Source organism: Lontra canadensis, unplaced genomic scaffold (assembly GCF_010015895.1).
Source record: "Lontra canadensis isolate GAN:19392208 unplaced genomic scaffold, GSC_riverotter_1.0 scaffold18, whole genome shotgun sequence".
Lineage (NCBI taxonomy): Eukaryota > Metazoa > Chordata > Mammalia > Carnivora > Mustelidae > Lontra > Lontra canadensis.
The window spans coordinates 8,893,426-8,919,754 of NW_022631012.1; the positions used below are offsets into that span (position 1 = coordinate 8,893,426).

Here is a 26,329-nt window from a genome sequence, read left to right on the forward strand (position 1 = left end):
GGAGCCTTCTTCCAGACATGTTGGAAGGATTAAAATATGGCGTTTAGCAGAGTGGAACAAAGTAATCTCTCAGTTAACATTTGCTTATTAGAACACAGGGAGTCTGGTGACGACTATCTAGTTAGGAAGTGAGCATCCCAAAACTAAGCTGCCCTGTTTGGGATAGGGTTAGGGAGTCTCCAGGGAATGGCCTACCTTCGGCTGCTGGGTCCTGGGGTCCTGGATGTATTCCCAGTCTTTGCCGTTCAGGCTGTAGGAGACTTTGAACTTGCGCACAAACGCCCTGGCTTCCACGGCAGTGATGCTGTCTCCCCCGCGGGCCCCCTGGATGATGACGCCCTTCACCGTCTTGGGCACTCCCAGGTCCACCTGGAGCCACTCCTCGCCTGGCTGGGCCTGAGGGATCCGGGGGAACCAACCCGAGCGGCTGCTGACCAGGCGGGCGGCGCTGGGGCTCCACAGGTACTCGCGGGTGGAGGAGGCCGAGATCTGGGAGTCAGGGATGAGGCCCGACAGCATCCCCAGCATGTTGGAGCAGGGTGCATCTGTGGAGGGGAGGGAGACGCAAGGGCTCGTGGCTGGCGCCCTGCTTGACGGCCACCATCTCCCCTTAGCCGGGAGCTGGGAAAGAACCCAGCAACCACATGTGCAAGTCAGAACTGACGTCTTTGCATTTCGAGCACTGCGGTTACGAGCCCAGCCTAGGGGCCAGGCTAGCTGGGTCCAAGTCTGCTGTGTCCCTCACTACCGGTCTGACATCAGGCAAGTGATTCAGCTGCTCCATACCTCAGTGTATCCAGGTGTGAGGGAGGGCTAGCACCAGAACTTACCTTGTAGGGGCTGTGGCAAGGGTTCCCCCAGTCACCACATAAATGGTCACAGCAGAGTGCCTGGTGTCTAAGCATCTCACACTGTGAGCCAAGGACATGCATATCCTTGCGGTGACACCAGGCCCCCCTGAGCCTCCCAGGGCGGTAAGCACAGGGGAGCTCAGCTGAGCCCTGCGTTGTTTCCCAGATGATTATTTTCCTAACTGGATGGACACTCTTCCGGGATCAGGTCTTTGCTTCCACGTGTGTTTTCATAGCTTTTTACTACCTTGAGTCCTTCGCATATGCTGTTCCTGCTGCTCCAAATGCTTTTCCCCTCTGTCTTCATCAGGCTAAGATTTACCTAAGTATCACACCCTCAGAAAGGCCATCCCCAAACTTCCAATCAATGGTTAGTGGGGTCCCCTCTGCCATCGTTTCTCCGAGCACCTGGTCTTTCTCCTTCATACACACGTCTTAGTTAATAACTATCCAGTACACAATCTGGTTATGATCCACACTGCCCACCAGCCAAAGTTTCATGTGGCTAGAGACCCCCCCTGCTCGTTCACTTCCCCTGTCCACTTCCATTCTCAGGGTGGGGCCTGTTGCAAAGCAGGCCTCCAAGAACACTCGTGCAGTCAATGAGTGGCAGATGCACAGATACATGGTATCCGGCAGGACAAGATCTTGAGTCAGGGTACGTTAGATGCTGCTGAACAGAGCCTCAGGTGAAAACAAGCCTTCTGGAAAGCTCACGGGGTGCAATCATGCTACTGGGCTGAAAGAGGGAGCCGAGCCCAGGACACAACCAGCTCTGCAGCCTCACGGGGGGCCCCCCTTACCTGTGACCCGGCAGCCAAAGAGCTCCAGCCGCAGGGCGATGCCTGAGTGCCAGGTCTGGGGCCGGATCCTGACGAACCTGGTCAGGAGGGGTGTGTGCAGCTTGTTAAGAACCACCTCGGATGCGTCGTTGTTGGCTTGGAATACCTATAGGGTCAGATGGGAAACCGCTGTCAAAATCCATCTGTAGTGTGGCCGCTCACCCGGCCTTTGAAGGGGCTGCAAAAGTTCTGTTGAGCCTTATTTCCCTCAAGCTTATATTAATCAGTGTGTTTGTTGTTTGGGGTTTTATTAGGAGCACCATGGGGAAAAAAAAACCAAAAATGTAATTTCTCACATTGTTCTACTTGAAAACAATAACTGGTCTTCATAAGAACTTTTAGAGGAGAGAAAAACTTTGCCTCTGGGCTGAGAGCAAGCAGAAGAAGGCACCTTAAAAGATGGAGCAGAACGGTCATTTTTTTTTTTTTTTTTTTAAGATTTTATTTATTCACTTGACAGAGAAAGATCACAAGTAGGCAGGGAGGCAGGCAGAGAGAGGAGGAAGCAGGCTCCCTGCCGAGCAGAGAGCCCGATGCGGGGCTCGATCCCAGGACCCCGAGACCACGACCCGAGCCAAACGCAGAGGCCTTAACCCAGTGAGCCATCCAGGCGCCCCCAGAACGGTCATCTTTTAGGGCTAGTGAACCTCACTAGCTTGAACTTGATTCTGCCCCTCCCTCACGGTGTAGGCATACAGGCATATTTGCAGGGTGTTTTTAAAGTGCTTCACGGTTGTTTTCTTAGTTACTTAGAGGCCTCCCTGCTCCACAAACTGGGGAGAGCATGGCGGAGGGCACCATCTACTCCTCCGGGCTCTATGTCAATCAACACTTTCTTGGTTCCCTCTGGTCTTTGTTGGAGGGTCAGGCTTGCAGACAGTCTCTCAGAATCCTGCCCTGGCTTCCTCTCATTGTGGTCCCACCCCATAATGAAATCCATCCCTGTCCCCATCTGACCAGTGCCTCTCTTAGGGGAGAAAAGGCTTTTCGGAGTAGCTTCCAAGCCAACATGGTAGGAGCAAGTCCTAGTTGACCAGATGGCCCAAATCAATAACTGCCATATGGGCTGTATGCTTTTCTGTGCTCTCCATTAAAAAAAAAAAAAAAGGGAAAAGAAAAAGTAGCCGGAGCAAGTATATGTGAGTTTCTCTTGGTTTTCTTGGCTAAGGGCAGAGGGAAAGACCCACTAACCAAGCGGCACTTCTAAATCATACCTGTCATAGCTCTAACAACCAAGAGACTGCAAGTCGACTCGGACTAGACACTATGATACCTGGAACAGGTCTGGTGTGTGGACATGGGCAGGGCTGGGACCAGAGGACGGGGAAACTGGTCTGTTCCAGTACCCCTGAGATAGACACCATATAAACACAATTACAACCAAAATGCCTTGGGAAGTATTATTATTTGATGAGATGAGAAAAATTTGACTGATGAGAAAACGGAGGTTCAGAGATTTCTGTTTGGATCCGAAGCCCCTGCCATGTTTTTAGGCTGTAGGATTATGGTTTCCTACGTTGGCTCTCAACTCCTGGAACAAATTTGCAGCATTTATACCGGTGGCTAGGAGTCTTGGAGTCCTTAAAGTCTCTGAGCCTGGGTTGAATGGAGGTGGGGTTACTCTTCAGGGATGTGTGTTTATAATCCTGACTTTGAAAGCTCTGAATTACAGCAATGAGCGGCACGGAAGCTTAGAGCTAATTAACAACGTGGGCCTTTCTTTCCCATGAACTGTAACTAGGAACTCTGCCATTTGGCAACCTTGAACCTTCCATATTTCCCACTTGCTGAGGTCAAAAGTTAGAGCCCTTAAATAGCACATGACTGACGGTGGGGGTGAAGGGTAAGAGACATCACACATTTGCAACCAGATCAGGGGAAGTGGCTTGCTTCAGACAGATGGAGCGAAGGGGAGGAGGAAGCAGGTTTTCTCCGGCCCACCATATTCAGGTTAAACCCCTCGTTCCTGGAGCCTGCCCCGCTTGCTGCCCCCTGTCCTCGCTAGGGAGCCTCCCATCCCACCCGAAGGCCGAGTTTCTTCCTCTGCTGCCTTGCTAACTGCAGGGAACAAGACCCAGAACTGCCTGACCACCCATCGCTCCCAGGTCTGATTTGGCGCCTTCCTTTACAGTGACTGAGGACAAAGAGGGGCCAGAAGACAAAACAAGGGAAGAAAGACCAGGCAAACAGGAGGAAAGAGGGTTAGAGTCAGACACCTGGGGGAAGGCTAATGGAGAGAGGAGGAGAGAGGGGCCCAAGACTCTGTGATCTTAATCTTGGAGAAGGACGGGCCAAGGAAGGATACAGGGCCCAGGGAGCCCCCGGTCTGGCCGTGCCCACTCCATGGCTTCCCAGGAGCTTATAAAGAGCTCCGCAGCTCTGAGGAAAGGAATGAGGCACTGAATTCAAGGGAGAGATTAATCAGTTCTCCGAGAATTCAGCACAAGGCAGAGGCTTTTGTTTTTTGTTTTGTTTTGGCAAGCAAGAAGCAAATGCAGCACTTTGGCTATTTTGGGAGGGTGCTGTGAGCTGTGGGGGGCCACGCAGGCCTGCTCCCTGAGGACGGTGAGGCTGACTGTGTGTGGCCTCCATCAGGAGATGCTAAGGAGTTCATCTGGGGAGGGGAGCTGGATTTGGCATGTGGATACATAGCTGGAGCGTTGAGTAGATCTGAACTTCAACACAGCTGCTAACCCACGGCGTACACACCAGGCTGGCACCGTTAGAGACACAGCACGTCTTATGTGTTTTTAATATCTGATTTTATCTTATCTGACCCTTTCATTTCTCAGGCTTGGCAGACAATGCTAAGAAACCTTTCCTTCCCCTGCCCCCCCCCCCCCCCACCCCCGTAAGGAAACGACTATGTCTTTGCACGGCCTTTGGGAGGCTGGCACGTCTGGGAGTGTGGCGGCACCTGGGCAGGGGCGTGCACCCACGTGCATGTGTACCTGCCCGGCATGGGGGCTGGTCTTCCTGCAGAGGCACGCACGTCGTCACAGGCTTTGGGTGAGCCCCTTGGACCTCTGTGTATAGTGACACCCGTCAGAAAGGGAGGCGGGCACACGGCCCCTCTGCTTAGACCACCTACCCGGCTGCTCCCACGGCGTGTCATTCCGCCTCCTGTTTCACTCCCTCTGCTCCTACTCCCGCCCCAAACCACACGAATGCTTGTTCAATGTGGCCTCAAATTGCCTTTTGGATTTCTGAGCCTGCTTCCTTCTTGGTTTCGTGTGTGCCCTTGACTTTGCACTCAGATCTGCCCCTGCTCTCCGGACCCTTTGCGGAAGGAATATCAGCTTATTTAACTAAACTCTTTATACACTTCTCTGAGTGTGGCAGAGTGTGTGGGGGGGAACCCCCCAAACACCACCAACGTCGTGCCAGGGGAGACAGGCTGTTGCTGCTGAGCTCATGAGTGTGGGCAAATGTCTCTACCTCCCCCAGGCCCCAGTCTCCTCCTCTATGAAATGAGTTGATTTGCCAGCTCCTTTCTGGCCCCCAGATTCTAAGGCTTTCTGCATAAGAGTTTCCAAGTAGAACTGTCCCAGCAGTGCCCATTTTGTGAAGGGTATTTTAGTTGTTCAGTGTCTCTTAACACCTAAGTGCTTTGGTGGACGAGGGCTGTGGGTGTTAATACGCTTCAAAGAGTGCCCGGGACACACGGTGAGGGCCCCACTCAGAGGGAGAGTACACCTTGTTGATGTTTTCGCTCAATAACAGCACCAATTATTAATAATGAAAAGTAATGAATAACAACACCTTAGTCCTTACATACTGACTTTCACCCAAAGATACCAAAGTGCAGTTTATGAAAATCCATTTTTAATGAAATATTAAGCAGTTTCTATTTCTCCTGACCCAATGGATTTACAAGGTCTCTATTTTTCTCCCTGCATCTTCCTATTTATAGCTGGAAAATGCTATCATATATTATACATCTTTATGACTTTCTCAATGCTTCTGTGGTTTCAGAATCACCCTTCATATGTTTTCTGATCAAATTCTCGGAGATGGATTCTTGGCTTCTGGTCTAGGCATTGCAAGGTAAGGGGTTGTGTGCATGGGAAATGATGCCAGGAAATTGGTTTTATTCCCTATTCCCTGCCGACTCCCTGAATCACTATAGGCCAATCAATAATCCTTAGATACCTTGGTTTCTCCTTCAGGAAAATGAAGTCGATAGGAGGTTTGCCGATAGACGCTAAGGTCTACCAGCCCTCCCTCCTTGATTCAATGCCTGCACAGCCCCCAGGACCGATGTTAGAGTTGAAGCTACGTCATACCTAACACATGGGTCTCTCTGTTCGATGGGGAGGGTTCAAGGTCTGAAAGCCACTGACTCCCAAATCCCACCTCGGGGCCCCAAATTTTCAGGCCATGACTTGACAGAAAGGTGTCCGTAACGCTAAGAAAATTCAGTGGGTCGTCAGCGTATGGGACACCCTGATAAGTATATACCAAACGTGATGATCACATCATAGCATCTGCTTTAAAAGCTAGATGTCACAGATGGTAGGCATGTTTGCTAATTTTTAAAAGCAAAATACTAATACGGTTGCTTTATCACCCAAAAGAAAACCAGAAAGTGTGTTCAAGGTGTCTCTAGCCTTCTTAAGAGGTAAGGAGAGCATTGGTGGATGTAATTATTAGATTGTGTGTGTGTGTGTGTGTGTGTGTGTGTGTTTATGTTGAACACATAGATTTCTTCAAATGCATCTCTGCAAACCAAGTTTAAGAAGCAGTTCAGGGCACAAAGTGGTTTGGACAATCCATTTGGTGCCTTGCTGAATTCTGAACATAATCCAACACTTCCCAATTGATTCTTGAGACCTTTGGTTTATTTTCAGAAAGACAGAATCTGAAACCAGCAGCACTTCAAAGATTTTCTGATTTGCACCTCTGGAGGGGAGGGGACATCTGCCAATTAACTTGGCGGCTATCCAACATCCCAGTGTGGTGACTATCTATACACCCCACCCAGGAAAAGGAAAAAAAAAAATCAACATGTTTTGACCACGCCTAAGAGCTTCTCAGCAACGGGTTCTAATACTATGTTCTAATACTATGTAGAATCAAAGGAGGTAATACATGTGATCTAATAGGAAACATCTAGCCAGAAACATCCCTGATGGTTCTGAGGTCATCTTTTCTCTATTTTCCCACCTATTTCTTGTCACATCAACCTACCACATCAATCCCTGTCGCCTTGCCCTTAACTCTTCTTATAAGAATATGCAATGACTCTAGCACTGAGGGTTGGCCTGCCTTCCTCAGAGGCCTCTGGGCAAGGGGGCTCGCTGCCAGGCCCAAGTCCCTCTCCTGTACCCCAGTAGTCTCCGTCATCAGCGTCCAGGTGCCCAAGATAGTGTGGACGCTCCACGGCCATCACAGTCTTTGAGCTCCTGGACGCGGAGCTACAGGGTGGGCTCATGGTGGGAGCTGCTGGAACCTTCCATCACCAGGCAGGTCCTTCAACCGACAGATGCAGGAGCTCATTACATGCATCACCTCCCGTCTGAGGAGGGCTTCAGTATGCAGTCCGCACACGCCAGTCTCTTCATTACCTATGGTGTGACCTACGGTTTATTCCTATTTTGCTGTAAATATCTGAACGTGGCCAGCTCCAGGGACTGCAAAGAAAGCAGGAAATTTTTCAAAGACGATATAGCGCTGGAGCCCTGAGGTAGAAATTGTGCAGGAGACGGTCTTTTTCCCTTTTTTTTTAAAAAATAAATATTTCTCTCCACTAATAAATGTTTCATTGCATCCAAAGTTCTCCTTTTCAATCTACTTGGCACAGACGCTCAAGGAGGAGGAGAATAAAGCAGGCGGAAAAGAGAGGTGGCAGGAATGGAGGGCAGAAACTGGGGAAACCAGTGGCATGTTTTAAAAATGTCTCTCATAAACAATTGAACTGACTCATCCTAACTGCAGAACCAAATGCCTGTCCTCTCTCCCCCACCCCCTTCCCCTGCATGTTCTCTGAAACCAGCCACTAGGTCCACACATAAAAATAAATTGTTAATCAATGGTTGCCATCCTGTTTAATTAATCTGTTGCACCAAACAGGCAAGGGGTGGGGGGCAGGGTAGGGGTGCTGTTGCACACGGGGAAAATGATGTGAAGGTAATGGATATTTTTGGTTTCTTTTTTGTAAATCATGGTCCTGACATTTCTCCCTTAAAACTCCTCCTTAAAGACTATAAAAAAATTTTTTTTAAGCTGCTTTCATACTAGTGGATGTGGGAACTTAGCCAGAAACAGAGTCAGAAGGGATGTGTCTCATATATATGTGTATACATATACACGTATGAGAGAGAGGAGCGGGGGAGAATTTAAGGGAGGGTGAGGATAGGGGGAGGGCAGGGAAAGTTCCCTAACCACCAAATGCTCATTTATGACCATGATGCCCTCCTGTCTCCTGCTCCTTTACTGAGGGCTGTTTTTGTCATCAACCGGTTCTGCTGATGAGGAAGGAGGAGACTGAGGAGTAGAAGCATGTCGTGGCGGGTGGGGGGGGGCCGGTTTCTTCCTGAGGGTGGGGGGTGGAGATGGGTGGGATGTGCGCATCCCATCTGTGTGTGCCTTGTGGGTCCTGTTAGATTTACTGCAGGATTATGTTACCCCCATTGAGACGTAAAGCCCTGGAACACAGCATACTAACAGGATTAGGGTTTCGGGACTGGAGACAGGAAAGCACCAGGGAGGAGAGCAGAGGCGGGGAGGAGAGGGAAGTGCAGGGATCCGGGGCTGGAGGAGAGATGGGTCGTTAGAGTCATGGAAGGGAATGGCCAGTGTCCTTCTCTAAGGACAAGGGGCGGGGATGTTCTCTCAGGGTCGGCAGGGTTCTCCATACTGAAAACCTCTTGTGACATCGTCACATTTTTTTGAGAAGGCACTTTTAACTTGGAAGTGGGCAGAAGGGCACGTGGAAGGGGACGGGGAGTAAAGTGCCTGAGCCCATCTGCCATCTGCATTCCTCTTCTGGCGCAATTTCAGCCAATCACAGAGCAGGGAAACGGCGATATTTCCACCAGGTGCAGCGTTCACACCACTGCTCCTCGAGGGACGCTGGAGTGAGGCAAAGAGGGTGTTTCCAGCCCAAGCAGGTTCACTGTGCCCTTCGACACCCCTGCTCACTTGCTCTGCCCTACTGGCCGCAGTGCACAGCTGTGAGATGGAAAGCCCTGGGAATTTGGCATCAAGGCCATAAGCGCCGCGGAGGCTGGCCGCAGCTCCCAGAGACAATTCAGCACCCATGGGAGTTGGGTGAAGCCAGCCACAGGAGCCTGATAGAGAAAAGGTTCCAAGCTTATGTATAATGACATTTTCCCCTGGGCCTCCTAAGTGGAGAGGCTAAAGGTCTGAGCTCATCCCATGGCAAATGGATAAGGGACAAACTTAATTACCTAGGGCCCTGGATTCTTCTGTTGTAACTGAGGGGGCAGAAAAATGGGGGGATATGAATTTCAAAAGGGCATCGGCCCTTTTTGGAATACACAGAACCCTGCTTTGACGATGCGATCAGATGCATGACTTCTGAAGTCTAATGCCCATTCCCAGCTGACAGCTTGAGTCCCTGTCAAAATCTTACATACACGTAACAAAACTGCAATGAAAAGGATAAGGGGAAGCCAGTATTCCAGCAGGAGGTAAAAAATAAATATAAATATAAATATATTTTAGAAAATTCCAAGTTATTAATTGGAGGAATAATTGCATCCCTAACAGAAGAATGAAACCCAGAAGGGTAATGTTCATCTGAGGCAGCTCAAGTGCAGGGCCCATCAGATGCAGGGAGAGGTCTGGAGGACTTATCAGGTCCCTTCCAGACCTACGATTTTAAAAGAGGCAGATAAATATCCCATGGGGCCTTGTTACTTTTTAAATTGATAACTTGCTCTGCTCGAGAAGAGCTTTGTGGGCCTAATACATTAATTATATCTGCAGAGAGCCTTCCATCTACAGATCCCAAGGTACCCTGCCACCCCAAGCTACAGCACCATTCCGTTCGGGCGGGCGGAAACACTGAGGCATGGGGCTATTAGGAGAAATTTCCAGGGTCACACGATGCATCATCTAAGATCTGAAAATAGATGCCACATGGTTCTGTTAGCCGACTGACTTGGAGGTTTGGTTTTCTGACACCACTCTCTCTCCTCCTAAGTCTCTGATAATTTTGCAGAGGGTCTTAGAATCTCTGATGGTTTTCAAAGTGACTTGTTTTAATTTAGAAAATAAATATAGGACAGAGAATATTTTGAAGTTGGGTGTGGATGTGTTTTGAAGGGATGTGGCCAAATCAAACACAAAGCAACTTCTCTCAGCTCTGCGTCCTCAGGATTCTAGGACGTCGCCCAGACTCCAGACGGATCAGCCGAGCACACTACGCCACACTACCCGAAGGCTGCTTGCTTTCAGATCTCCACAACGATGGAGCTCTCCAGGGGAATGTACACCTGTAGACCCCTACACGGAACATTTAGGAAGCCAGTTTCCCTCTGGGTCAAGATGACAACAAGGCCTGGGTCAGAGTGGGGAGCATCTTCCTGGAGATCAAAACCCTGTGACCGGGAGCCTTTCACTGGGACTCCACAGTTCCCCAGGTCCCTGGGGCAAATTACTCTGTCTCTAAGAGCTTCAACTCCAGTCTTTTTTTTTTTTCTTTTTAAGATTTTATTTATTATTTATTTGACAGTCAGAGATCACAAGTAGGCAGAGAGGCAGGCAGAGAGAGAGAGAGGAGGAAGCAGGCTCCCTGCTGAGCAGAGAGCCTATTGTGGGGCTTGATCCCAGGACCCTGGGATCGTGACCTGAGCCGAAGGCAGAGGCTTTAACCCACTGAGCCACCCAGGCGCCCCACAACCCCAGTCTTTGAAACTCTGTTCCATTCTGAAGCAGTGAGGTGGTACCTGGATCTCTGATCCCTTGGAAGCCATCAGTGCACGAACGGGATGTGCTCACTTAGCACATTTCTGCCACTCATTACAGGGTAATTCTGAAAACTCTTGGACCTCATCCCTGTGTTCACCCTCCCATCCTCAATCTGGCCATCAAGATATATTTAGCACCCCCGCAGGCTCTCTCTTTGAGCCCAAATTTCTTCCAAACACATCAGAACAGCCAGCAGCACTGTGACTAACAACAGCAAGGTAACCAGCACTATGTCAACAATGAGATGCCCACTTTCACCAAATAAGGGAGAAATGAAGACAAGGCCTCTTGCCTCAACATAGAAGGGCAACGGCTTCTGTCTCCCGTCTTGACCTTGTTCTTGACCTCGTTCCATCCAGCACACACAGAGAACTAGCCATTCAGAGGTGAGCAGGGTCCTGGCCAAGGCCTCCAGCCTCCAGCTACTCCCTTTTTTCTCTCTGCCCTTCCCATGCCTTGTGTGTACATAACTGTGCCCATAATTATAGACACATACGTGAACCTTCTAATACTGTATTTACAACACTATGTCTATGTTTAGGGTGTTGTTAATGTAGCTGGTGAAATCAAAAGCAGTAGTTTTCTGCTTGTGGTTTCTAAAGAAATATATGTGAAGCCATTTGTACAATCTAGGGGAGCACATGGGCTGGATATGGGCTCCATCAGGCGGACAAGCTCTCTGCCTTGTGGTTACGACATAAATATGCATAAGGAGGGCCCACCCTATAGGAAAATCATAGGTTCCATATTTATGGCGTGTGTAATTGGATAAGGGTTTGGGGATGTGCTGTACATGCGGTCTGCGTAAATAGGCCGTGTTTTGCCAGGAGGATGCTTGCAATCTGCCCCCCCCCCCCATGATACTCAAATGCCTTCTTCAGAGGTAACCTCACCGTGACCTGCTGGGTAGAGAGAGACAGACAAGGCTGCACACAGGCTGGCGGGAAGCTGGAAAAGAGCTCCTTAGTCTTCTTCACTTTCTGGTCATAAGAAGGAAGCTGTTCCCCCCACCCCCCACCCCCACCTCGGCCCAGGCTTTGCCACAGCCCAGCCTGGGTCCACATTGTAAATCGCGTATTGCAAGGAAATAGCATAGCCATTCCCCACCACCATCAGCACTCATTAATCTTCTTTTTCTCCAATTTCCCCAATTCCCTGGTCTTTGGTACATAGCACTGGTGTTGACAGTAACCAGGGAATTGAAATCAAGTTCCCGCATCTCTGCCCCAAACATCACCATCCCCTCCTCACACCCTGTGCCTGCAAACCATCCCCCTGCGTGTCAGAACAGAGCCCGCTGCCGCCTCTACCTCCACTCTGCTTTGCTCACAGGTCCTGCTGTCGGAATTGTGCTTTCAAGCCCACCACCTAGTACCAGTTATCTTGGCATGGCGCCCACCAGCCAGTGGCTACAAAGAGAAGCTCAGTGGTAGCGGCCAGCGTAGACGGTGCAGATGAAGCCACTCCCCTCCCCGGCCCCCAGCTCCCCTCCTCAGCCGCCTCCCCTTCATGGCATCAAATCAAACTGCAGCAGACTTGACAAATCTATTTGGCACGGTTCACTCAACTATTTCAACCCGAACAGAGCAGAGAGCTGCGCTGACGCTCCACCAACGGTGCGGTGTGGGATCCGCACATCAGATACAGACATCTGGGAGAGCGATCTGCTAATGAAGGAGCCACAGAGATCACCGCCACAGGGGCGGAGGGGCGGGTCTCCCTCATGGCCCACGCACCTGCAGTGGGGCAGGGGAGCAAGGGGAGGGGGCAACGCCTAACTGGCAGGCTTTCCATTCTCCTGCCTCCTTCTAGGTAGCCAGAGAATGAATATCTAATGGGGGACAGAAAACGGTTTTTCCTCTGCCCCAGTGTATTTTTCACGTGGGCAGGACTGATCACTAAAAAGCCAAACAACCTCAAAACAAAAACGAAATTACCCCTTGGCACCTGGGGAGAGAAATCTAGCCGAGGGTGAGAAGGGGAGGTAAGAGAGAGAAAGAATAATCTATCTAATATGAAAAAGTTGAGAATGATTCCAAAGGAGACCAGCAAGCTAAATTCAATTCTCAGGAATATCTTCTCCGCAGAATGAACACCAGGGATAAAGCCAGGGAGGACAGCATTCTGTCAAAATGTGCAGTGCTAAGGTATTTCCAAAAGCAGATTTCCTACAAATAGTGTTTTAAATAGCATCTCAGTCCATCTGCGTGCTTTTAAAATCAGCTTATGCTACAGTATCCCTCTGGCCAGCACTGCTTAGTCATTGAGCCTGGACAGGGAGGCAGTCAGGTGAGCCGCCTCCTTCTCCCCCAGGGCCCACCCCTCCTCAGCACTGGCCCTCGCCTGCCTGGCAGAGGTTCTTTCCAGCTTCTACCGGTTTCTTACAGAAAAGGGTGGGTGGGGAGAGAAGGCATGGGAAAGCGCCAGGGGGACGAGCACCCGGTCCCTTGCCCCTAACAGCCAGTGCCAACTCAGCCTTGCCCTTGCCAAGTGGTATTTGTAACCAAAACACAAGAAGTCAATGAGAAGCCAGACCTGGCCGACTGTGTCAAGGTGTGGAGGTCTTTCAATTGCGAAAAACCTCCCTTTTCATCTGTGAAATGAAGAAATTGTGTGAGAGAGATACCTGGTAATATCTAGAAGCCGTGATTTTCAGATGAATGGTGCCATGTTACTATGGCGATTTTAATAATAATAAAAAAAAAAAAACCCACTGCTTTAAAAACTCACACTTCCTGAGTGAATCAGTGTCGACACCACAGTTCTGCTTTTTCTCCGTCCAATGTTTCCAGCCGCACCAGCGAGGGCAAGCCACCTTGGGACCGTGGCAGGAGCCGAGGAGGCTGTGTTTGGAAAGGATCTCTGGCCTCTCTTGGTTTGGTCACATGCGTCCCACTTTGCTCACTCGCGATACAACAGGCCAGGGGCCCGGCAGAACGGGAGCATGAAAGAGGAGGGTCCCTTTGCCTGTTCCTGCTTCCATTTGGGGAAGGATGGACACTGTCCTCCCAGAGCTAGGAGCCAGCATCTGACAGAGTTTGCCCCTGGCCCAGGCTAGATCACCAGCCGCTCCCGATGAGCCCCCCATGTGCCGAGCACCCCTGATAACCAGGGTTGGCGGTGCTGGCTGCAGTCCTGCTCGCCGCCAGGAAGCCGCGTGTCTTCAGAAAGCCGAGCGCCCCACATCCATCCATGTGCACAACAAAAGCCCCACATCACCCGTGCGGACACACCTCCGGGAGCCACAGACACTGAAGGCACCAGCCGGGAGATTTCAATGCCTTCTGCCAAGCATGACGGCCGGTTCAGATCCCATCCCTGACAAACTGAATTTCTCCTCATCATTTATTGTCCTCTTTCTTCTTCGGGACATTGTGATTCCCTCTCAGGATTTGTGCCCTTTCATTTCTAGACCTCGGTAACTCCTGAACCACAGTTTCATGTGGTTTTGTGATTGTTAACCCAGCATGGGGAAGGGACTCAGGCCATAAATGCTCAATGAATCCTGTATGGGAAGGCGCGGACTGGGGACACATTTTCTCCTTCATTTGCAGTCAGAGAGCACTGTGCGAGCTCATGCACACACACACTCTCTCTCTGCGGTGCGACACACCACAGCAGCCAGGCTGTCAGAGAAACAGTGTTTTCCAATCACTTTAGGATAAGAAAGAATATTTTCAGGGCCACCGCCTCCCATGCCTCCGTCAATTACTTGAGTCTCACCAAGCAAGGCCTCCTCCTTTCTGTGGGGTCACCTGGCAGCTCCTCTCATCCCCAGGCTCCTGCACACCCCAGCATGTCTTCGGGGGCGGGAGGGGAGAGGAAATGGGGTTACCTTGTGGTTTTTGCCATGCCTGTAGACCATCCAGTCCTCCCCGTTCGTGCTGACTTCCAGCTTGTAGGATTTGACATAGTAGCCATTCTGCGTCTCCCTGGAAATGGCGCCCTGCGTTGCAATGGCTGTGAGCATGGTCAGAAAGCGCAGGTCCACCTGAGGAAGAGGGGAGGAGGGATAAGGGACCCATAGCTCCCGACAGGAGGGCAACCTCTTGCTATTCCTTCAAAGGACAAAACTGTCATACTTAGCTTGCTACTTGTGCCTGTGTGATCTACCAGAATCAGAGGGATTGGTATCAGTCTACAATTCCAGCCCGGAGGGTCAGACTCCACTTCTCTAGCCCTACATTGGATCCCTTTGAAATGGTAACTGGATGGTTTTTCTTTTCCCCACCCCCCCCTTTTTTTTTTTTGCAAATCTGAACTGACCATATTCAGTTTACCTTAAAGGGATCCTCGAACATCTAGAACTGTGACCTCTTCTTACTGAACTACAGCCTTCCCTGCATCGTAAAATCAGATGCTATTTAAAGGAACAATGGTTAAATCCGGTCCACTCCACTCCTCTCCACTCCACCCCACTGCAGTCCGGTCCAATCCAATTCACTTACGACACTCTGGTTGCCACGTCTCAGCTCGGGGCTGCCTCGCCTCCCCTGCCTTCCCTCGGTCCCTCATTCCATTGTGTAGTTAGTCACTCGGGTCACCAAAGGGTCAAAGGGCATTCAGAGTCTGCCCAAGCAATTAGGCTTATGCACCAAGTCCTGACCTTTTGCTCAGTGAGGAAGATGGCCTACATTTTGAGGCACCTCTCTTCCCACAACACTAAACCCATTTGGAAATTGCTGGATGTCATTCCTTTGCCGGCCGCAGTGTTTCTTAATGACAACCCCCCTGTGATCCAAACTGAGCCAGCACTCCCTGGTAAAATTTGATTCAGGAAGCATTTATTGGTACTTACTATGTGCTCAGCATAATAGTGAATTCAAAAGAGGTAGGCCGTGCTGTATATGTGTACTATAAACAGCTGGAGGGCAACAAGAGAAAGCTTATGATTGAGGACCAAAAATAAGGAGTGAAATCAATGGAACATTGATTATGTAGGAGAACGTTCTGGAAGCTCTGCAGGATGAGAAGGGTTTTTGGAGAGGCAGAGAAGAGATAGTGACAAATGGCCTTAGGGTTGCCCTGTTTGAACCTCTGCGGACTGCCTGGAAGTTTCTAAGGGGTACTTCTCCCTGTCCTGTTGTCTGCTCTGCCACGTCCTTCTCAGAGCGGAGGCCACTGGGTCACATCAGAGCTAGGACCGCTTGTCAGTGGGTCACAAGGCTGTCTGGTGTGTGTCATAAAAGCAGTCATTGCTCTAGCATGGACCTAGCAGCTCACTGTTCCTGGGGGATGCGAACCAGACCGGTTTACGGTTTCGTGGGGGAGGATTCAACATACACTGCAAGGCTCACTCAGAAGGAAAGCGAACAATAGTTTGAGAAGACGGTGCAAAGCATCTGGGCAACCAGAGCTGCATTCCCGGTGGTGACATTTTCCCGTGTGTTCTTCTGATCGCTATGTGCAAAACCTTCCTGGCAGGGCTCCCTCCAAACAGCAAAGATCATGAGAAGCTGCCATGCTCAGCCAGCGACTCAACAAGTCTGCCCTCAGGAAAAAGCCCTCCCCCGACCAAGTCTCTGATGCCTCCCTGTGCCAAGAATGAGAAAGATCTGGAACTGTTTATAGAATGTTCCTTGGATAGCTATACGAAGAGGCAAACAGCGCCCAGGCCAAACAACTTCCCCAAAGCCTGGTAATCTTCACAAGGGTGGTGGCAGTGTCTGCCTTATCATCCTTTGATCCCAGCAGTTAGTACAGTGCCTGGCTGAGTCTCTCTGTGCCTGGAACATGCGTGTGTCTGGACGGATGAATGAAGGGAGCTCTCGAGTATGGGCTGTGTGTGTTTTCCTTGTGTCCTCCGTCCACTCCAGCCGAGCCTCCTCCCGTGCCCACCAGTCCACCCACACTCGGCACACCGTGCGTTATCTGAGTATGTACCTGGAGGTACTCCTTGCTGGAATCCAAGTTGGGGGTCCAGCCATTGTCTTCGCCATGAAGCCGGCTTTGCTGAGGCGTCCACCTTTCGTCAGAGTAGGTAGAGGAGGCACTGATCTGCTCATTAGCAATCCGGCCAGATTCCATTCCCAGAGGGACGCTGCACTGGAAGTCTGGGGAAGGGACAGGGTCAAGCGCAGGATTACGTCTCTCAACCTCAAACTCCCGGGATCCCCCAAATCTTGCTCCCTTCTAGGGACAAGTCCTTGCAGGAACTCCCTCATCTTAAAAGACCTAATTACACACCGCATTTTGAAAACAACTCTGCCAAGTCATGGAGCTTGACAACCCCTCTGGGCCTGAAAAGAAACTAAATTGGGCCTAAAAGAAGTCAGGCTGTGGGTAAATAGGAATCATCATACAAATTAAAAATACAGTCTCAAGTATAAGAACTGCTGGCGCTTCAGGCTACAGACGCTCGCAGACGCCAGATGCACCGTAACTGAAATACAGGTACATGTGTGATAGACTCGTGGCAATCTGGGTGGGCTGATACATCGTGAGAAGCCTGCTTTCTTCACAAACACCCAGGAGGCCCTTCTGCTTCTCTCTTTCACTCAAATGTCTTGCATTCTGGCATAGAAGACCGGCACTGCAAAGCAGTGAATACCCAACTTTGGGACATTTCTCCAGGAGCACAGCCACGCCACTCTCTTCCCCTGTGCCCTCTACCTGGGCAAATGGACCCAGAAGTCACAGACTCTGGCTCCGTGCCATTAGTGTAATTGCTGTCCTTCCCATGGACACCGCAGACACTGGTCAGTATCAGTGTGTGCAGGTGTTCGATAAAGCCCAGCAATTTTTTCAGGTATCAAACCCATTCCCGAGTCACTCTGTGACGGTGCTGGCCATGGGCAGCTCTTGGTGCCATACTGTTTTCCTATCCCTCAATCTTCATGAGCCCTTGGAAGAACGAAAGCAAAACCCATCGCCTTTCCAGTTGGCCGGGCTGCCATGTCTGTGGGTATGCACATAGTAAGCTGTCTACAACCGGGACAGGATTTGCCCAGCTCCAATCCTTAAAGAACGTCTTTAGGGCTCAGAGTTATCACTTGGGTTTCTAGGGGGGTAAAGGCAGCACGTCTGAAGCACGTGTTCTAGAGGAGCTGATCTGAAGATGGAGTTCAGAGTAGATGTGGATGGAGGCAGGAGACTCAAGGTCTAGATGGGCATTTCCAGGACAGCTGGGGTCGGAGCTACACTCGAGGCTTTGCAAGGTACCTGGCACAAGGTAGGAGCTTAGAAAGTGTGTACACTGAAGCATGAAGCCAAAGTCCAAGCATGTATCAGTCTAGTGAGACAAACTCTACCCAGGGCCAGCGATGTTCAATGTAAAATACATAGATGAAGAAGGTTTACAAATTGCTCAGTTTTCTGACCATGGCCACTGAGGCTGAGAGAGGGAGAAAAGACTCAAAAAATGTTAGCCCAGGGAGGGGACCCTATGTAGATATCCTGACTCACCTCCCTTGCATTCACAGATGAGAAAACTGAAGTGGGAGATGGTCCCGCGACTTACCCTGGGAATAACTCATTCTTGGTACATATACCTACTTTCTAAAGAAATGAGTACCCGGCCGACATTTGTTCGACTCTTACAAATCTCTGTCTAGCAAGAGGATATAGCCCCCATTCCCTGAATTCAGAGGCTGCTACAAATTCTGGAGAATTTCCCTCTCTTCACCGTACATCTCACAGCCCTGATGGAAGGAGAGGACAGAAGTTCTCAACCGGCCAACTCACTCTCTGGTGGGTCTTGGTGGATCAGGTAATAGCGTGCAGAGAAGCCATCCTTGGCCACCGCCATGTCTGTGTGAAAAGTCAGGGAGAGGATCCCTGTTGACGAGCGGAGTTCCGAGGGTGTTTTGGTCCCACAGTACTTGCCAATCAGAGGGCCAACTAGATAGGCAGGACAAAAACAGGTCAGTAGAAATGGAAATGTCAAACTCCATTTTCAATGCATTCACCCTTGCCACAATCGAAGTCGCGCCACAGAGCACTCTTTGGGTATAGAAGAATGACCAAAGATAGGTTCTAAGGACATTGTCTCATATTTTTCCTGTACGTTAAAAAATACACTTGACCTTTAAACAACATGGGTTTGAAGCGCACGGACCTACTTAAACATGGATTTTTCTTTTTTGACAAACACAGTACTGTAAATGTATTTTCTCTTCTTTATGACTTTCTTGATACCATTTTCTTCTCTTTAGGTTATTTTATTGTAAGAATACAATATATAATACATATAACATATGGAATATGTGTTAATGGACTATTTATGTTACTAGTCAGGCCTTCAGTCAATAGTAAGTTATTAGCAGTTAAGTTTTGTGGAGGCAGAAGGCATGTGTGGATTTTCGGCTATATGGTCGACCAGCCCTTTGAATCCCTGTGTTGTTCAAGGGGCAACTGTACTTTTTTTCTCTGTTCAAGGGGCACCTGTGTTTTCCCTGACTTGGCCTCATTCTCTTCTCTCACTCTGTTCTGGGGACAGGCCGGAAAGCTACCATTATAACACCCAACTTACAGAAGAACAAACTGAGGTTCGGGAGGTCACGTGACTTTGGAAAGAAGAGCTGAGACTCAGAACCCAAATTTTCTGACTTAGTCTTATGCTCTTCTCCGGAAATGAAACTGCTCAGTCGTCAAGCCTCCCTCTCAGTGCAAAACACTGAGGCTCACTACAGAAGCAAACGAGTGGCTTTCTCACCGAGACGAACTATGGAGACCTACGTTGGACGCCAGCTGAGAAGTACTGGTTCCTCAGGCTTTTTGACATCTGTGACTGTTTTAATTAATAGCAGTAAAATCATAGTAATAATAATGATGATGATGAAAGCAGATTATTTATACAGGTAGGATGCAGGGTTTAAGTGAGCTGCCCAGGTTTACAGAGCTGCTTCAGAGCGGAGCCAGGATCCAGATCTAGTCCGTGTGGCTCTAGCATCCTACTTGGGCAGAAACGGTGGTCATGGAGTCACTTTCTACGTCAATTTCTAGTCAATTTCTACTAATGTCCAGAAGAGGACATTACGGATAGGCTTTCTCATCCTCATCCAGGTGTCCACTCAGTCTCTGCCTATCCTTCTCCAAAGAAATATTTCCAAGAAAGGAAACTGCCTTTCTGCAATTCCTCTGAAATCATCCTTGGTGAAAAACAAGAAAGAAAGTCATCATGGGTTATACACAAACCCTAAGGAGCTTTGAAGCCTTTGTTCTCGCTTTTTATTGTCACCAAAGCCATTCACAGGCAAAGGCGAAGCTACAGAGAAACCTCTCGTGAGGGCAGCATCACTCACCATGTGGAATGCCGTCCCAGATGTCCAGCCAGTCGTATTTGCAGTCTCCTTCTCCCACCTGCAACGGGTCGTGCTCCAGGTCAAAGGTCAGGAACTGCAGGATGATCTCCATCTTGGGTTTGGCCAGGATGGTAAAGGTGCAGTCCAAGTTGTGCGGATACTTCTCGGGAAACCCGGGGGATTCGATGGTCCCGTTGGGGCTTGTGAAGTTTTTGGAACAGTCTTCGGAGCCTGTATGTAAAAGAGAACTGGAGCATTAAGGGAAGAGAAGAAGAGGCCCTCCTTCGCTGCCTCGGTCACATGGGTTAGTTCAATGTTTGAGCCCTGATCCCCCTCCTCATACGGCTTTTGTTTCTACTGGAGTGGCCCTTGAAGAAACATACTCTTCACATCCACGTCTCAAGCCTTTAAGCCAGACTCTCTCGAGGAGAGAAATTAGGGGAGGAGAGCTGGCGTGCTCTACGTAGCAGAGCGAGAGCACCCGTTGAGGCGTTGGGGAGTGGGGGGGGTCAGAAAGAAGTGTGTGTGTGAGATACAGAGAGAGAGAGAAAGAGAGAGAGAGTCTCTTGGAAAGAGGAACAGAGTCTTCTTTCTCAATTACTCAGCTGCTTGCTCCAGAAATGTAAGTTATTTCAATCCTTAAGGAAGGCTTGCTGATTGCCAGCAAGGAAAACAATGTCACCCCTTATTTATTGCTGACCTCAACACTAGCCCCTATTGTACCAGAGCCAATGAAGTGCCCCCTTCTCCCTCCAAGATCCAAGGTGCCTCAGGGGAGGGGCAAAGGGGAGCTCGGGTCTCATTCATGTCATGACTATATTAAAACGAGCTGCTCTGTAGTGGCCAGACAATTAACAATCGACTTTTGTAGCTGGTGGATCACAGCAGGGCGTTGGGGATGTTAAAGGCTGCTCTAGCAGCAAGTTTGGAAAAATGCTCCAGTGTATTGACATTTGGAATGCTTCTGGTCCCTTTGTGGTGGGGAGGGCCTTGTTTGTCTCCGAAGCTCTTGGGGCTGTTTCCTTGGGACTCCGGGAGGCCTTCTTATTAAATGAGGCACACATTCGCGGCCCGGTGCAGGCTTGGATGGCAGTGGGAGCTCTAAGAGGATTAGAGCCACCAGATCTGGGAATGCCTCTAGGTAGAGTCCCATTAAAAGGCGCCTCATGGGTTTTCAGCCAGGACGGGCCTCTGGCGGGTCCCAGGACACTGCAGCCCAGGCCACCGGCCCACGGAGCAGCCGGGGCCAAAAGCAATACCAATCCATGGTACCATTGGAAGGCTGGACTGTCACAATCGATTTCACTGCATTCTGATTTTAAAATTAAAAAAAAAGGTAGCAGGGTTTATGAGGAGGATAACAGGCACTGGAAGTATGAAGGAAAAATACAGAAATACTCAATAAAGCAGGTGTTTACTGGCAGGAAGTGTCCTCTGGGGATCCCACTGCAACAGAACTGTGTGATGTCAATACACGAATCTTCGCCCGCAGCGATGTCTTCATCCTCGGCTCCCGCAGCAGGCCCCTCTGCAGGGCTCCGTATCGACAACAGCTCTCTGGGAGGCACGAGGGTCGGACTCGGCAAAGGGGCCATGCAAAGAAGTGGGCGAAGGGGGGCCGCAACTTCCTTTCGCATCAGACGAAAATCCCGACATCCCGACCCGCCCATCCATGCCCTCCGCCCTTCCGACCAGCGCTCTGCCCTGGCAGGGGGGTGCCCCGTGCCCGCTGGGGCAAGAGCTAACCTTTTCAGGGTTCGAAACGCTCCCTAAGTGCCACATCTGCCCCTCGGAGGCTCTGTGCTCTGTCAAGGGCAGGGCGGCCCCGTCGGCAACCAGGTCCGCAGGGCTGAGCCGGGACGGTCTTTCCCCAGTGTGTTTACCGCCGAGGCCCCAGCTTTGTTTACTGTCAAGCCTCACACTCTGGAGGGCCTCCTCAATGGTCCGGGATGAGGCGCTTTGGCCAAGCCAAGCCAGCTGGCAGGCCTTTGGAAGGGCTGCGAGGAATCTTGAAAAGGTTAGTGTTCATTGCTATTGTGTGGTCTTCTCCATGTGGGTCACTCAGCCAGAGGAAATTAACTCTCTCTCCACGACTTGCTTTCGGAGCTAGAAAAGGCATCCTGACATTCCCTCTTTGGGTTTGCTCTCTTGTCATTCCCTTTCAAGGCCAGGGGAATCCCCATCTCCCTGGGAGTGGGGAATTTTTGGTGGAATCTTTCTTTGGTTCCTCCCATCCCTAGGGGACAAAGTCTTCCACACTGGACACCTAGTGAGCCCGAGAGAGACCCCGGAGCCCGTTTCCAGAGTTCAGAGTTACAGTCCTGCACTTGGGTGGTCAGAATTTTTCCATATGATATCTTTAAGGCGAAACAAACAAACAAAAACCACCAAAAAGAGTGTGTATCTCTCTTTGACACATGGCTATACATAGGTGTATCCTCTGGCTTATTTTAAACGAGGAAAAAAACCAGTTTTATCCTTTCTATGCAGAACAATCACACTTGTCCATTGCAGGGGTACCTTCATCTCTAGCTGTGCCACTCAGAGTCTGGACTGTGGGTAAAGTGTCAGAAAGCAGGAGGCTGAAGAGTGAGTGGAGAGGAGGTCTCAGGACCATCTTGGGACAAAAGTGGAATCTTATAGATATCTAGCTCATCCAAGATCCTTTTCTGCCATGAAGTACAAGAATTAAAGGTTAAAAAAAATAGCTCAGTCAAAAACAAACACTCCTGTTCACTCAATGCTAAGGCTGTCCACGCAAGCTGGGGAATTTCGGCTGCGGTGGATGATTTCATACCAAAGGACTCTGGTGTGGAAAATGCCCCCTCCGTGTTTTCCCACCATCAATGTTACAATAACTCTGCAAGCGAAAGGCAAATCTGCATGCATAAAGCTACTTAAAACGTGGTGGATTTATCCCATTGGAACTCTGCCTGACCTTGAAAGGTAAATTCGGTTCAAGAAGTAGGACTAGAGGGCACTTGCTAAGGTTTCTCTGTCTGTGAATGACCCCACGGCTTTCAGTTTCTGAAATGTCACTGGACACCAGGAAAGAAAACTTGATCTTGAACTTTGGTCAAAAGAGTATCAGAAAACAAACAAACCAAAAAACCCATGTCTTCCAGTGATTCAGCGTCCAGTGTTACTTTTAAAGTCATTTTAAAATTCCTTTCTCTGTTCTGCTTAGGATTGGGCAATCTGAGATCCTTTAAGTTTGCAAGCCATTTCGGTTTGCTCTTTTACACGTGGACAGTCTGGTATTATTTTGACTCTTTTATAAACCACTTCATTCAGGGCAGACAGGAACATCCCACTCCAGCCACATGCCCCCCCGTCTAGACCCGAGCTGGGGGTTTGCGTCTGTCAGGAGAATTCTACAGCTGCTGCTGGCCAGGGCAATGCGCCGTCAGGCTTCCCCGGTCCTCGGGAGGGTTATCTTGTGTATCTGTGTTTACAGTCCCCCTTCTTTCTCTATGAATCTGACTAGCAAACATAGCTGTGTTTGTTTGGATTTCTGCAGCATGTTCACACATTTCTTTCATGTTCCGTGGGTGACGTCAACTTTATTTTCTTCCAGGACTCTGACAGTGGAAATGTGGGGGCACGGAGGGCATGGCACCTGAAGGAATGCTCATCCTTCTAGACGTCTCAGCTTTGAACTGTGTAGCCCATACACCTACGCGTGGTATACAGGGTCGATTGTCATGCCGAGAGCTGCTCTCGCAGGCAGGCATGGTGGCTGGAGACAGTGGACCCCAAGAACAGCACTGGGTTCTCGTTTTCTCTCTTAGGTTCCCCCAGAAATGTGGCTGTTGTCGGTGGGGCTGTGTCCCACTGCAGGAATCTCTCTCTTCCTTCTTTAGGCCGTCCTAGTCCTTGAAGCAGGCTGCCCCACTGCTCCACGCCAAGCCGCCTGCCATGGCTGGAGTTCCTGCGTCTAGGCATCCACAGACTAGTGGTCCTCAACACAGCAGTGCTCTGTTACGCTACCCTCTCGTGCGTTTTAACTTTTCCCCTCAGCCCTGCAAATGTGCATCGTGGAGAGGGTTAACATCCACTTCTTCTGCGACTTTCTGGAGAATATGGCACCATCCTTTGGGAAATACTAAGTCAGGAAGCATGAAACAGAGATGAGCTCAAGGGTCCTGCTCACCCTTCCTGTGACGTCCCTGGGCCAGCTCCCCAGAAGACCTTGCTTGCAGCTGCTTTCCGTTCCCTGTCCGCACAGGGGAGCCGAGTGGCGGCGTTAGCCCTGGGGACCTGGCTATCGAGTTGACTTCCCAGGTCCCCCGCTTGCTAAGCCACTCAATGGAGCCCTCGTTCTCATAACCCGATCATGTTAATTCTACTACTCGGTGCTGATTCCTATTGCCTCATATTATAGTTTTCTTCTCAGTTTACATAACTATTTACCTACGTTCATCCAACAACATCCACTGTGCATCTGTTACATGGGAGGGTTTGCACACCTGTTTGCCCACGAGAAGAGGGCAAACATCCCGTTTTTATTCCTTTCTATCTTCTCTCTCCCCACTGCAGAAGAGGGGACGATGAAGGTTCCAGCTGAGCTGGTGGATGACCCATCGGAATCTTATACAGGACTCTAGGGAATATGGATGGAGGCATTCAGGAGCCTCTCACCAGCCTCCTGGGACACTGGACACAGACTGCCGGTCCCTATGACCTCATGTGGTTGGGAGTGTGATGACCCATGACAGACGGGCCTTCTTGGGACTTGTGCCCGAGACAGTCTGTGCTCCCACTCCGGCTCGATGATGGCTGGACGCAGTTCCCTCAGGCCTGCCCCTTCATTGGATTCTACGCTCTTGCTCTCAGGCAGACAAATCTGACAAATATTTAGACAGAGTGGATATAAAAAGTGCTTTCAGCAGCTACCACTTCCTTTCAAAAACTGTTTATTGAAAAGAAAATATATATGAATAGGTCCCCTTAAACTGAACCCAACAGGCGCCAGACTTGGGTCTCCTGATGACAAAGTGGACGGCCTCCCCTTGTACAGGACTCCATCCACAAGTTGTAAAACAGAGGCTCAGAGGGGCCACACTGGTGGAGGGTGAGAGCCTGAGAGGTGGGGAACAGGCCGGGGGTGAGAGGGTGGCTGGGGGGTGCACTTTGCTCAGTCTCAAGATAATGAGCTCGCACACGGGAGGGCCGGGCACGCTGCTCGGAGCGCGTCAGTGTAGATACTGAACCAGAGACTTGGGAGTAAGAGTTGGGTCAGTCTGGTTATGGAAGTAAGGATGGACCCATGTTCTCAGAGCCTAAAGTAGTCACCTTAAAGGAAGTGCAGTGTTCTGTCTCTTTTTCTACTACCTTTTTGATGGCTTTTCAGGAGGTATTTACCCTGGCACTTAGGAAGTTGGGGTCCAACAGGCACAAGAGGTAAAATGGGTCAGCAAGGGGAATTCGGACGAACCACATGCGAATGTAAAACCTACTGTATGACCCCACTGGTAAGATCTTTTAGAGACTCTAAACACTGAAAAGATTATGTCCTTCTGCCCATGAAATTCTGGATAAAGGCAACATTAAACCATGAAGTAATTAGGAGGAAGTTCGACTAAGTTTTGCTTTTTTCCCATGAAGATTATTGTGATTTTTAAACACACACAAAAATCGAATTCTTTTTGAAAGCGTTTGTGTATTTTATTGGTGCCCCCTCCTCTCTCGGGGCCACAGACAATGCTTGTCTGCCTGGCGGGCACACCCAGCGCTAACCATGCAAGGCTCGCTCTCAAGTTGGGTAAGTTAAACTGGCTTTTTCACCTGGGGCTGTGTCCATGGTCCCCCTGAGCCCCTCTTCCAACTCCAACAACTTATGTAACTTTCCACTACGCACATGGAACCATCACACAGTTCCCTTGGACGGTGCTCTAGAACTAGACACCGACGGCGGCCCCGTGTCTTCTCGAGCGCGCCCAGACCCCCGCTCTCCACCCGTGACCGCACTGACCTGTCTTGAAGATCTCGTAGCGCAGGGAGAAGCCTGCCCCCTGCCGGGCGTAGTCGGAGGTGAACTTGATGTAGAGCACGGAGCCCGAGGAGATGATGGTGGGTGGGGCGATGTTCCCACAGTGCTTTCCAAGGAGGTCCGCAGATTCACTGTCTCCATCCCGAATCTCAATGAAGTCATACCTACGTGAGGTTGGTACAAAGGGGCACGTATGAGCAAAGATGACTCTCAGGAGAGGAAAGGGACCACTGTCTCACGGCAGATCCTATGCTCGCCCTTCCTAGACACCGGGTTATTTCAGATTGATAAACAAAGTCCACTTAGCTTTGCTTCTTTCTATAGACTGATCGACCTGGATATAGGAAGCTGGATTGCCTTATTGAAGCCATGGAGAGAATGGGCGCCTCGGTGGATGGCTAGATTTAGGGCCTTATCTCTTGCCCACATAAGAACACAGCATCTTTCTATCAAATATCTCCAAAC

The 26,329-nt window shown here is 50.0% G+C and overlaps 1 protein-coding gene across 4 annotated transcripts in view; it reads right to left on the reverse strand.

Moving 5' to 3' along the window:
- The window catches only part of NRP2 (neuropilin 2), a 111,371-nt gene that overhangs the window by 51,402 nt on the left and 33,640 nt on the right, over window positions 1-26,329 (reverse strand). For all 4 annotated transcript variants that reach the window (XM_032859989.1, XM_032859988.1, XM_032859991.1 and 1 more), the window contains exons 3-9: window positions 25,847-26,028; window positions 19,873-20,103; window positions 18,314-18,469; window positions 16,514-16,683; window positions 14,466-14,621; window positions 1,655-1,799; window positions 196-545 (exon numbers count right to left, since the gene is read on the reverse strand). In XM_032859989.1, the coding sequence (XP_032715880.1) occupies window positions 196-545; window positions 1,655-1,799; window positions 14,466-14,621; window positions 16,514-16,683; window positions 18,314-18,469; window positions 19,873-20,103; window positions 25,847-26,028 (1,390 nt within the window). The remainder of the gene's footprint in view (window positions 1-195; window positions 546-1,654; window positions 1,800-14,465; window positions 14,622-16,513; window positions 16,684-18,313; window positions 18,470-19,872; window positions 20,104-25,846; window positions 26,029-26,329) is intronic.